At 40.5% G+C, this 13,448-nt stretch overlaps 1 protein-coding gene across 1 annotated transcript in view; it reads left to right on the top strand.

Moving 5' to 3' along the window:
• Pappa2 (pappalysin 2) overlaps positions 1-13,448 on the top strand; it is a 300,191-nt gene that overhangs the window by 246,787 nt on the left and 39,956 nt on the right. The window contains exon 21 of the mRNA XM_004626777.2: positions 7,382-7,453. Coding sequence (XP_004626834.1) covers positions 7,382-7,453 — 72 coding nt within the window. The remainder of the gene's footprint in view (positions 1-7,381; positions 7,454-13,448) is intronic.

The following is a 13,448-nucleotide window of genomic DNA, read 5'->3' as shown; positions in this document are numbered from 1 at the left end:
AGGCCGGTGAGATAGCTCAGCAGTCTAAAACTCCTGCTTAGGCAAGCTTCGGCAAGGGTGCAGGGATGCAGTTCAATCCCTGGCACCACATGCCACATCAGCCCTGCCCCCAGTGTGGGATGAGCTGGCCACCAAAATAAAATAAAATAATAAAATAAAATAAAATAAAGCACAAAACAGAAAGAAGGCTCATCAACGTGAAGACCAGGAAGAAAAATGACGACTGATGGAAAATAGGACAAGTTAACTTAGGAGAAGTCAAATACATGTATGAATATGTAGAAAGAGGGAGAAAGAAAAAAAGAAGAGACAGATGAATAAAAAAGACAAATAAAACTGAAAATAGAGAAAGAAGCAATGAGAGGACAACTGAGTTTCCTGTCCCCATATCCCACTCTAAAGCCATCATCCTTTCCTGGGCCATGTTTGACTATTTGGCTATCAAAGTCAAAGTCATCTCCAAAGTTTGCTATGTCTCCAGCTGCTTCTCTACATTTTCCACTTGGGCCTGAAACCCGACTCTCCTGTGCAGACTCCTCCTCTCCCTGAGCACCTCTCCTGTTTTCTCTCTTACATCTCTCCACCACAGCTAGATTTGTCAGAGGGGCCTGTGTCAGAGGGATCTGATTAGGTTGATCTGGTTTGGCCTTATTTTCAAAGAAGCAGAGTATTTCATCTTTCTTGACACTTTTTTGTCCTCTGGCCTCATTGCTACTTCTAAACCATTTTTCTACCTCCTCCCTAGAATCAACCATGTGGAACCATGTGGGAATCTGATGCTAATAGAACACCACGCACCGTCCACATGGCTGCTGTCATCTACTGACTTTTAGGTCACCCCTGCTTCGCAAACACTATCTCCTGGGACACAGTCCCTTCAGCTAGCACTCCCATGGGAAATCTCATTGGTCTGCATCTCCCTATATTTGATTATCCTGGCTCCTCAGTTCTGTGGCTCCCTTGGCTCCAGGAACCACATTTACCTTTCTGGCCCACCCACTTTCTCCCACACACTTTCTGTGGCTTTCTCTAATCTTGCCACGGTGACCTCTTGATTGTTTCTTGAGTACATCAGGCACACTACCATATCAGAACTCTTGTCTTTGTGGCTGGCTTTGCCTAGAATGCTCTTCCAAATATCTCCATGGTTTGCTCTTTCATTTCTTCCATATTTTGTCTTAAATGTCAGGAAGACTCTCTTTGGTCTATAATTTGATTCCTGTAACATTTTTGAGTCCCTTCTCTCTTTAGGACTTACCACTGCTATATGTATTCATCTAGTTTACTTATTTGTCTTATTTATGGTCTGTTCTTGCCAGAAGAATAAAAGCTTAGTGAGGGATCCTCTGTTTTGTTTACTGTTTTATCCTCAGGTCCTAAAACTGGTGCCTGATAAATGGTAAGTGCTCAATAAATATTTGTGAAATGGATATATGAAAAACAGAAAAATAAAATGCTATGTAAGAGCTAGGTGGTGGGGCTGGGGAGATGGCTCTGTAGAATAAGTGCTTGCCTGGCAAGTGCAAGGGCCTGAGTTGAATCCCTGGTTCCACCAAAACAAAATAAAAAAAAAATAAATGGGTGGAGAAGCTTTTGTTGTAAATGAGCTATATCTTGTTAGCATGGTGAAATATGGAAATATCAGAAAGGCTGAGAGTTTGGTTGCTTTATTAGATTGTTTAACAAAATCTTTACAAAGCTGTTCCTATGGAATGACCAAAATAGGAAATCTAGCAATATACTTTTCATTCAGAAATAATTCTCAATTCCAAGCAGAGGGATCAAAGACAAGGTACTTTAAGTGTGATTTGGATGATGCAAAATACAAGGTATGATCCAGCACATGGTCAATAGCAAATATTCTTTAAATGAGTAACCACTGAGTAAGAGAATAATGAGGTGTAATCTTTTGTGTGAGACACTGGGCACCCCAATAACAACAATCAGGTAAGGCTGGTTCTGGTTAGGTCAGTCCAGGTAGGCCTTCTTTTCTTTTCTTTCTTTTTTTATATATTTGGCACACGGTCTCACTACACAGGTCAGACTCATAGTGACCCTCTTGTTTTCAGCCTACACAGCACTGGGATTGCAGACGTGCATCACTACACCAAGTATCACTCAGTGGCTCGCTGAAAGTGCCCAGGGGTGGGGCCAGCATGGCCTGTGGTGCTGAGGATCAAACCCAGTCCCCATACTTGCCTAAGCAGGCACTTAGGCCACTGAACTATCTCACTGGCCCTAGGCAAGATAGTTCTTTTTCAAGGAAATATAATATTCCGTTTTTCTTGTCACTTTCTGAACCACTTCCTGGAGCCTTCCTTTGTGACTTTAGTTGCACAGTTATGGTTACCTCTATTTTCTGAAACAATTCAAAACATTAGCTCTCCTGATCCTTTTGACTTTGGAGATGAGCTGGAAGTCACATAGTACCAGATCTGGTGAATAAGGTAGGAGAAGAAACTGTAATATTCTTTATAAGCTGGTGGTTCCATTGAATGTGCTCAGCAGCAAGGTTCACTGTATATTTGGTCACATCTCAGACAGATAATCATGAAAAAGGATGTCTAGAACTGCTTCAGAAAGTGTCAAGAATTCATATGTTCAAAGGTAGGGAGAGTATATTGAGGGGGATTAACAGCAATGTGTCTTTTACTATGAGAACATTTCAATTTTTATTTAAACAGTCACTGTAAATTTTGATCACACCTAATAGCATAGCTCTGCCGATCGAACCCTTTATTCTTCAGGAAATATTCACTCAGACATTTATACCAACACAATTCAGGGAATGGTTTGGTTAAGGAAGAGTCACTGTGGAAATACCTGAGGAGACTCTGGCTTGGGAGTCTGGTGAAGTTGAGGAAGGGGCAGCTGAAAGAAAGCATTCCTCTGTGTCTGAAACTATGATCCAGAGAAGAAAGATAGGAGAGATAGGATGAGACACACCAAAGGCCAGAGGGCCATATTCCTTCTAGGTCACAGAGCCCAGTGAGAACGCAGTGGAGGTGCAGTGCAGTGCATGTCTGGGAGGAGGGTGGGAACTGAGCTGGTGTGAGGAGGGCACCAGTGAAGGTTGTCTTGGTTCTCTTCTAAACATTTGATAGAGCAACACAAAAACCACAGCACCATTTTCTACTTTAGAAATGAATGTGTATTTTCTCCTAAAGGTGAATGTATTTGCCAAGATTTTACTTCTACATATAATCACATCTTTGTCAAGGTCATGTTGCCCACCATACAAAGAAAATGTGGAATAGTTGTTTCTCCTTAAGCTAGTACATTGTACATTATCATTTGTATGATGGTATTTACCATGACTGTGCCTTCCAATCAGTAATTCTTGGTTTGGACACAGACTGTCCAAACATGATTTTGAGGATGGTAACACTGAAGAATCCTATTTGTTGACCTTGGAATTGATCATAGTGCACTAAACTAAAGTCAAAATGAATCTAAAATGTTAAGCAGAGACATTAAATTTACTGGAAGAGAAAATAGTTAGAAACCTTGTAGACACAGGTATAGGCAGAGACTTCATGGGCACAACTCAAACTGCAAGAAAAATATTAGAAAGGATCAACAAATATGATCTCACCTTATTAAAAAGCTTTCCCACAACAAAAGAAATCACTAACAGAGTGAAAAGATAACCCACAGGATGGGAAAAAAGGTGTAACTGTTAGTCCCCCAGGAAAACGACTTCTATCTAGAACACATGAAGAATTTTACAAAATCAGACCACCCAAATTCAAAGACCTAATCCAAAAACAGGCATCGGATCTGAATATGCACCTCTCAGAAGAAGGAATACCATTGCCAAATAAATATATGAAAAAACATTCAACATCATTGATCATTTGGGAGGTGCAAATTAAAACAACACTGAGATTTCATCTCCTCCCAGGAAGAATGGCTATCATCAAGAAATCAGCCAATAATGAATGTGGCAGGATCATGGGGAAAGAGGAACCCTTCTTCTTTGTTGGTGGGAGTGTAGACTGGTGCAGTCACTATGGAAATCAGTATACAGATTTCTTTAAAAACTAAGATTAGTGGTCCAATTTGACCCATCTTTTCCTTTTTTGGTTCTCTCTCCAGAAGAATTAAAGATATTGTATCAGAATGATATATTTGCACTTATGTACACAGCCACACAATTTGTCATAGCTAAATCTTGGAAACAACACAAATGCCCATCAACCAAAAATGAATTAAACATTTGTCATTTTATACAGTGGAGTAATATTCATCCATAAAGAAAAATAAACCTGAGACTTTCTAATTTAGTGCATTGTGATCAGCATGGCTCTAGTTTTAGTCTTTGACATGTAGTTAAGTGAAAGCAACTGGACATACTCGTAGGTGAAATAAATCAGATGTGTAAACATCGTACTGTCTCACTTAGTGTGAGAAACTGAATGAGTAAATAAGGTTCAGAATTTACAATAGATGTTGTAAAAGGAGAAACAATTGTTCAAATGAAAAGAAAAACTTGGATGGAGTAAAGGGGAAAGCAAAGAAGGGAAAAGTATATATTTATACACAAGATAGGTCTACAAGTAGTTTCTCTCAGTTCATTGAAAAGAAAGTTTTGTGCTAATATTGTTTGGACAAGATATAATGCCTATATCTTGTACTCTGAATAACTTCTATGAAGACAAAAATATATAATGTACTAATATTTGTACCTGTCCTATTAATCTGTTTTGAAGCTCTGTTTTATTTTTACGGTTTATCTTTTAAAAAATGAAACAAAGAATCTATTTTTTAACTTTTATATTTTATATTGCTTTCATTTTAAAAAGAATAGAAAAATAAAAACAATACAGAATTTCAAAACAATGTGATAGGAAATTCACAATGGTTATTATATTGCATGTTGTTGTCTTCAAAGTCTTTGTTCAAGTATATAAATCCAGTGATTATTCCTTGACTGGGTCACGAAAATTTCTGAAAAATAATAAGTAGGAAATTTTAAAGTACAATCTAAGGTACAGGTTGAGAAAGAGGCATGATTACCTTACAGATTTTGCCTCCTGCCCCAAGCCCCCAAATTCATTTATCGAAGGCCTTAAACCCAAACTGCAAAATGTTACTGTATTTGAAGACAAAAATTTTAGAGACAATTAAATGAAGTTACTGGAATGAGCCTTCATTTCATCAGGCAGATATACTTACCAGAAGGGAAAAATTTGACACAGAATGAAGGGGAAACACGTGCAGAGAAAAGAGTGGGAAAAGTGATGGCAAGATGACTCTTTGGAAACTCAAGAGAGAGGCCCTAGAAGAGAAAGGCTGCTAACACCTTCTCCTCGCCCTTTAGCTGCACACACCACAAAGAAATAAATTTATATTGTTTAATCCACTCAAAAAAAAAAAAACCCAAAAACACAAATGAAGTATTTGTTCAGATTACCAAGTATAGGTGAGATCGATCAAACAGTATAAACACTGTTACTTTCAATGAACTAATATAAATTAGTAATATAATTATCATATATAATATAATATATATATATACAATATATATATGATATATATATTCTTTTCTCCTTTCCCACGTCCCAGTTATTCTTTCCCTTTTGATCAGACTTGCTTGCATAAACACTGTATTGTCTCCTTAGTTAAGAAACTGAAAGAGGAAAAATGTCTATTCTAGCCTTTGGATCACATTTACTCTTTCAAGTTGAAAATGGAACAATCTTATGTGTTCCTTAACCTCTAAAGCCATATCTTTTATACCCAAATAAAATCAAACACTAATCCAGCATTTACTATTAATTGTCATGGCGGCTGTGGGCCAGTTGTTCCCATTGCTGTCTCAGCAACTCCACAGACAGCACAGAGAACTGTCCACAGCTGCAAGTGTCACACGGCAGCCTGGAAACTGAAACTCTATGGTATAAAAATGAGCAAAAATGTCAACAAAAGATGTGGACGTGATGGTGTAGTGATGGCCTACGTGCGCTTCAGGTCCTCTCAAACGACGCTCTGCACCCACTGCAGATGACCTTGTGGAGTCTGTTCTTCGCAGGCTTGTAAAGCCTACCTTTTCCTCCCAAGTAAGAGAAAAATTTCCTCAGAAACCAAAGCAGTTGTACCAAATGAAACTCCACAAGCTGTAACGTCTTTGTGACTCAAGTTGACTTATCGTGGGGTTGATCTGTATGGAACTCAATCTTAAACTTAGAGTCTTTAAGAAACACTTGTGGGAGATGGCTCAGTAGAATAAGCACTTGCCTGGCAAACACAAGTTCCTGAATTCAATCCCCAGTTATGAAAAAAAAAAAAAAAAAACTTGAGCAAGATATAAAAAGGGACAGTACAAGTTCCACCCTTCAGGCAGGGTGAGGATTCCTTACTGTGTGCAAATTTAAAAAGTATTGCAGGTAATTCCACCGCAAAGCCTTAAGAAATACTATTACTAAGAATAGCACTCTAAATTCAAACACACGTTTGCAGCGTAGTTCATTTGTTTGGTAAATGATGTTTGTCTGTGTCATGAAAAATCCCCGCTACAAGCCATAATTCATATACCTTTGAATCTGGCAAAACTACACAGCAGTGGATTAAATTGCTCAATTTTCTCTATTCTACTTCCAATGACCTGATTCATTTAATAAAAAATGATATTTTATATTTGGATAATACTTTATTGTCTTCAAAGTCATATATATAATTTCACTCGACTCTCATCACAAACCAAAGGCATTTTTAAATTTCACATATATATTAGACATTGCTGGCTGATCTGTTCAGGATTGCATAAATGACAAGACAGGGAGAAAGAAACATAATTAACCTTTTGGACTTAAAGCTCAGTGTGCTATCTCGGAATCACCCTCTTCTCTGTAGCTGTGTTTTGTTTTCCCCAGTGTATGGCCCTGTGGGAGACTCATCCTAATCATATCCAAGCCATTGCAACTACTTAAGCTGAAGAGTCTTCGTGTATAGCTGTATCTATCAGCCTTTAAAACCCCATGATACTTCTTCATCAACATAGTCATCTCATAATTTCTTATGCCATTTAAAATTCCAAAATAAGGAATCAATTTTGTGCCCAAGAACAAATTAAATTCATTACAATATTGAGGATTTTTTTTCTAAAACTACACTTGCAGAACTCTAAATATTCTGATATTTTGCTGGAGATAAGGATGCAAAAATTTTTCCCCACAAGAGTTTTGGCTTCAACACCTTTCTGCAGGGTTACTGGTTTCCATAGGAAAGGCCAGGCAGCCTGGTCTTCCCTAGGGTATCAGGGTCTTGCTCCTAAAGAAATGAAAGGGGTGCTAACAGAGCAAGCTCAGGCTTCACTCCTTCTCTCAGAGGACAGATATCTTTGTTTTTGACATCTGGGGACTTTTGTCTTCCTCTGTAGGGCATCGTGTGCACTGGCCGACGGCAGTGGCATCCAGACCCCCTCCTGATCCAGTGCATCCAGGCCTGTGAGGTAAGTGGGTCTCCTTCCCCTTCCCCTGGGCTAGAGCGCTATGGGCTGCTTGATTGGTGTCTCTCTCTATTTGAGATTCCATACCCACATCCTTGTTTGTTTGGTTTGTTTAAAGTGTTAGTCTCCACAGTCTCCAATGTATGAAAATTGGGATTTCTCTCTTTTGTTTAGTCTCAGCAAGATTTTCAGCATTTTAGTTTAAATGTCTTCATAAAAAATAAATCAAACAGTTAATCAGAATTATTTATGGATTTGGGATTCTGTACCTGGCTTTGTTTGAGATTAGTGCTTTGCAGAACAATGGCCATATAAGCTAGGTTGGGCCTTCACAGTTTTGTTTTGGTTGCAACAGTTTCTGTGTTGAGTTGGCTGGAGATATAGCTCAGCAGCATAAGCACTGGCCTAACACGCCCAAGGTCCTGAGTTTGATCCTTGGTACTGAAAAAAAGATAAAAAAAAAAAAAAAAACTTCCTGTGTTGAGATTTCTACATGAATTCATATGTTAATGTGCAACATTATACATACACACACCCACTCCAACAAAAAATAAATAGCAAAACTTCTTTGTGCAAAGATATTTCTCTTATAAAACAAGATTAGCCAGCACTGATGGCTGCAATTATTTGGACCTGAGCAGGAGCTGCAACCCTAGAGGGTAAAGCACTATATTTATCACAGTTCTCATCCTCCCCCAAGGCCGCTCACCTGAGGGGTTTCTTTCATTTACAGTCACCTCCTGGGCTATGCTCTTACCTATGGAAGTAACCTCTCAGAAAGGCTTATGGTCCACCGTTGAGTAACCCAGATTTAATAGACCTTTAGTACTTCTAGAAATCTTGCCTTCTTCTTTGCACCATGCATTCCTGTACTACTGTGGGACTCAAGGTGCGGGAAATTCCTTAGCCTAGTTAAATGGAGCTAATGTCACCAAGAAGAACCGAGAAGGAGGCCGGGCCTTGCAGAAGGGGGATCATGTTGGGATCCTGATGCAGAGAGGAAGACTCCCCAGTGCCCCACTTACGCTTCCTTTGGTAGGATATGAGTATTCTACTCTCAGTCATAACAAGTTTTATAATCCAAACTTCCCTCTGCAAATAAATAAACCACTTAGTAGTGCTCTCCGATAGTTCTGGCTCCACCTGGAGTGCTAGAGATGGCTGGTTAACCACCATTCATTTCCAAGTTCTCTCCCTCAAATCATCCAGCCCACATGCATATTAATCTCTTTATTCTACATCTCTGTGTCTTTTGATTTAATTCTGAGAAACTGGGATCCACATGGGGCCGGAGAAGGGGAAAGTATGGCGTTTGAGAGAAAAGAGAAAACTGGGTGGGGAAATGATACCCATAAAATAGCGTTCTGAGAGTGCATCAGGGAAAATGCTAGCATGGAGTGTGCTTTGTTATTGTGTGGGCCAACAAACCAGCTCATCTTCTGCCTTCATTAGAAAAACAGATGGCAGTAGGGTGGGGAGGCGGGAGAGATGGGGAGTGAATCATCCACTGGGCAGGGAGTAGAAAGGGGGGAGAAGAGGCCAAGGAAGGAGGGAGATAAACAGACAGAGGACTTGGGGATCTGGGAAGAGATCAAAGGGATCCTGAGAATTCCCTTCTGCTGCTTTGCAAGCTGGAGGGCGGATGACAGGGCTTGGAGCTGGCTTCCGTGTTTCCCAGAAGGTTGGGATGCAGAGCTCTCCCTGCTTATTCTCCCCTCCTCCCTGCACCCCAGCATGTCCTCTGGATCTCATATTCAGAGTAGCCCAGGCTGCTACAGTCCCTTTGTCTATGTGAGCAGGAACAAAGCTTCCTTGCCTTCACTGTTTCTCTACGGCTATCTTGCACAGCTGAACCCTGGCTTCCTGACAGCTTTTACTTCACCCATTCTGACAGTTCTTGAAGTGTAGTACATGTACCAGCACCTTCGGCATTTCCTGAGAACTTAGCAGAAATGCACCTTCCCAGGTCATTCCCAGATTGCTGGATCAGAAACCCTGGGTATTTGGCCCAGCACTCAGTATTTTCCGAAGTGAACCTTCTGGGGTCACTAAAGTTTGAGAGCCACTACCTACCCACGGTGGAAGGTTTGTTTTGCAGGTTTGTTTAGGATTAATTCTAACTCTCTTTACATTCTGATTATTGTACGGACTTTTGGAGGGCAAAACTTGAAAAAGTAGTTATTGGCTTCTGTTCTCTGGGCAAAGGCCAGAAAGAAGAAAGTTCCCTTAGAGAGCAGGAGGTAGACACAAAGAAAAAGGACAATCAGTGCCCATAGGAAAGGGAGAGGACTGGCAAGGGAGAACTAGTGTCCTAGGAGTACACAGCAGGGAACACCGAAGAGGAGGGCGAGATGAGAAGGAAAGGAAGAGCGGCTGAGGTTGGCGTGTTCTAGGGGTGTCTTAGCTAATGCTGAATTCTTTACTGGAAAAAGTCAGCTAAACATATTAGGGAGAACCGAACAATGTCAAAGACAGACAGAGGGAAAACAGATCCAGGGGCAAGATAAAGCATAGCCTGCCCGCTAGGTGAGAGGAAGTTTGAAAAAGCCCAGCGCAGCCATCTGAGCTCCAATGGGACTCTTTCCTTCCCAGCATCGAGCAGAGGTTCCTTTTGTGCTTTCTAGCAGTGGATACAATTCAGCGCCGCCCCTGGAGCCGCTCAGCCTCATGAGTTGGGCGTCTCCTCCGTTACTTCTCCCAGAGAGCTCAGGGCAGTAACCCCAGCGCCCACCATCCGGAGCCCACATTGAGCATCACGTCTTTTCTGTCCCTTGCTTGTGTCATTTCTCGTGTACCCCAGTGACTGTGCCTCCAAAGCCTCTTTCTTCTGTGCTTCTCGCGTTCTTTAGGGTGCGCACCTTGAAGGGGCCTCTAAAAACCAATCTTGTCAGCAGAACTATATTTTTTTCTATTTTTAAACTCGAGATGGAACCTAGTATTTCTAACGCTGAGCTGCATCCTCAGTTGTTTTTTAAATTTTTTTAATAATTTTTTTTCCAGGCACTGCGATCCATTTATTTTTTTATTTTTTAAGAGTCAATAATTTTATTTTTATTTATTTTTTCCATAACTTTATTGAGAAATAAATAGCTATGAGACGGTTTCAAATCCGATTAGACTGTTTCAATAATTAATACATTGCATATTGTTGTCTTAGTGGCTATTCATTGTACAAGATGCAGACATGATACCCTGTTTACAAATGCTATTAGAACAAATTTTTCTATTCATTGAATTAAGAGAATGTAGCTGTATATCTATCCTAACTATTTTTAATATACAGATACAAAATGGTCATTCATTTGTATCCCCTTTTTTGTTTAGTTTTGTCACTTAAATATTATAGGTGTGTGAATTCAGCAAAATACTCCAAAATAGTCCCGTAGTCCATAATCATAGTGAGTTTTCCATAGGACTGGCGATGTCAGAAGTTATTGACTTGAGCCTTTTACAGCTCAGCATATTAATATGGCTTTACCTTTTTATACTTCACTTTTATACTTTTCTGATGGATGGTTAAGACCAAGATAAAGCAAGACCTATATAACAAGAAATGTAGCTTTTTTATCTGATAAGTCAGTCAAATCCCCTCCAGACTTATCCTGAAACCCTGTACTGCAGTTTGTAGAACCTTTGTCAGTGTCAGCCGAGTGGATGAGTCATGGCCATTGCTTGACCAATTTTCTCTCTGTGAAAGACTGAGAGAATGTTTTCTCTCTATGTGACTCTCCTTAGGCACACTCTACATCATCAATCACTTTCCTCTGTGGCTCCATAATCTCCTTAATCAGAAAATTTGGGGCACAACTGAGTTAAATGATGTTACAGTACAGGTTCTCCTATGTTCTGAGTCTTCACTGACCTAAGGTCTTGCTAAGTTGCTAAGCTGCCCTAGCTGGACTCACACTTGTGATCCCCATGTGTCTGCCTCTCTCAGAGCTAGAATTGCAGGCATGTTTCATCTTCCTCTTGTACATGTCCTCCTAGTGTTTTGGCAAGAACATGTGTGTGCACATGTGATACCCCAATTTGTTCATACATTAAATTCTGTTTTCCTAGTTATTTCTTCTAACTATTTGGCCTTCTGGGCCTGAACATTCCTAGTACTTTTTGTTTCTTTCCTGTTTCAAATAAAAAAGGACAGTTTGGTTGGTGGAGAGGATTGGAGGTCAAACAAATCTAGATTCCAATCCTGGGCCATCTGAGTAGTGTGAGCCTCATTGTTTCAGGAAATGGGACAGCAAAGCACTTTGGAAGAGTCTTCATGAGGAATTAATGTGATAATGTACATAAAAGCATTGAGCATCACCCCTGGCCTAGAATAAATTCTTGTAAAGTGGTGCCATTGTTACGAGCCGCTAGCCACCCTGTGAATTTTTGCTCAATGAGTAAAAGAGAATGTAAGGGTACCACAGCTGATGACCTGAGAATAATCATGCATGGACCCTGAGAATAGAAAACGAGGTGGGAGCAGAAGGAAAGGACACAGGCCACTCCCACGGAGGCCCGCTGAGGACCCAGAATTCATGAAACACTTACTGACAGCCAGCTCTTGTGTCCAATGATGCACTGGGGCAGTTGGTCACCAGATTAGCATATGAATAGTAAAATCCACTGCTACTTTTGCTGTCCTATCTGAGGCCTTGTCACTTCTCACCTGGCTATTGCAATAGTTTCCTCATAGTTCTCTTTATAATACTCCCCCCATGTCCAATAATTACCTTCACCATATGGCATTGCCTTCACCCTCTCTGCTAACATTTCCCTCCTTCCCTCTCTCCTTCTTTCCTTCCCTCTGTTCCTACTTTGCTCCTTCCTCCTCTCTCATAAAAGCTATCTCTGGAACTCCCCATTGTTTTCACATTTCAGTCTGTAGTAAATTTGTAGGTGGTAACTGAGGCTTTGTCCTACCTCTCCGTATCTTTTACTGTCCCTGTGCATACTCTTTGCTCCAGATGGGAAAAGCTTTTGGCCAGACAGTGTACGCAAAAGTATGTGGTTTTGAAAAATGAGCCAAATTGGCCTGGGATTGGATATTGGTCTCACTTGCTGGATGATACTAGACATACATTTTTCTCTTCTTGTACTTCATTACCCTAAAGAAACTTTTAATTGTAGAAATGCCTAAGTTTGTTGCAAAGAAAAATGAGATGTTACAGGTAGTGAACTCAGCCTAATGTCTTGTGTAACAGTACAGAATGAACAGTAGCTACTTTTATTATCAACTGTAGACATGTTAGTGTTGCTCCATGTTATTTCATGTCCTGTGTCTTTGTACCCCTTGTGACCTGGTCCTGGTCTACTCCATGTTTCTCTAAGCCACTGATTCTCAAATAGAGACAATTTACATTCCCCACCCCCACCAAGGTATTTAGCAGTATCTGAAGACGCATCTGGTTGTTGGGTGGTAAGTGAAGGGCACAGTGAGGAGTGGTCAGGGATGCTGCTAAACATCTAACTACATACAGCAAAGAATTCTGCCCCAAATGTCAGTAGCACTGCCGTTGTGAAACCCCAGGCTAGGCTGTTAGTGATCCTCCCACATCTTCTCCTAATGTCTCTTCTACTTGCACTTTCTAATGTCTTAGCAACTCACCCGCAAGTCACTTTCACCTTCTGATGGCAGGTGAGCTATATAACTGTGCTGCGGTCACTACCCATTAGCACTTTAGCTATCTCTGTGTCTACCTCCCATACTGACAACCTACAAGTTGAACACATTGTCTTTTCCATCATTGTAGCTTAGCTTCTCAACACCATGTATGACTTAGCTACAGTTTAGGAGACATTTAAAAGTAAAATTTGATTTGCACATTGATTCAGAATCATGATATACAATATTCTGTGATAACTATGTAGAAAAATAATTCTTATTCTGTCAAATACTTGCCTCATAAAATGTGCTGTTTCTGGGCTGGCCAAATACCTCAGTAGATTAAGTGTCTGCAAGCAGGCACAGGGGCCAAGGGTTTGATCCCTGGACCTGCCCTGTGGGCCC

Source organism: Octodon degus, unplaced genomic scaffold (genome assembly GCF_000260255.1).
Source record: "Octodon degus isolate 3935 unplaced genomic scaffold, OctDeg1.0 scaffold00017, whole genome shotgun sequence".
Classification (NCBI taxonomy): Eukaryota; Metazoa; Chordata; class Mammalia; order Rodentia; family Octodontidae; genus Octodon; species Octodon degus.
This window is presented reverse-complemented; position numbering and strand designations above follow the sequence as displayed.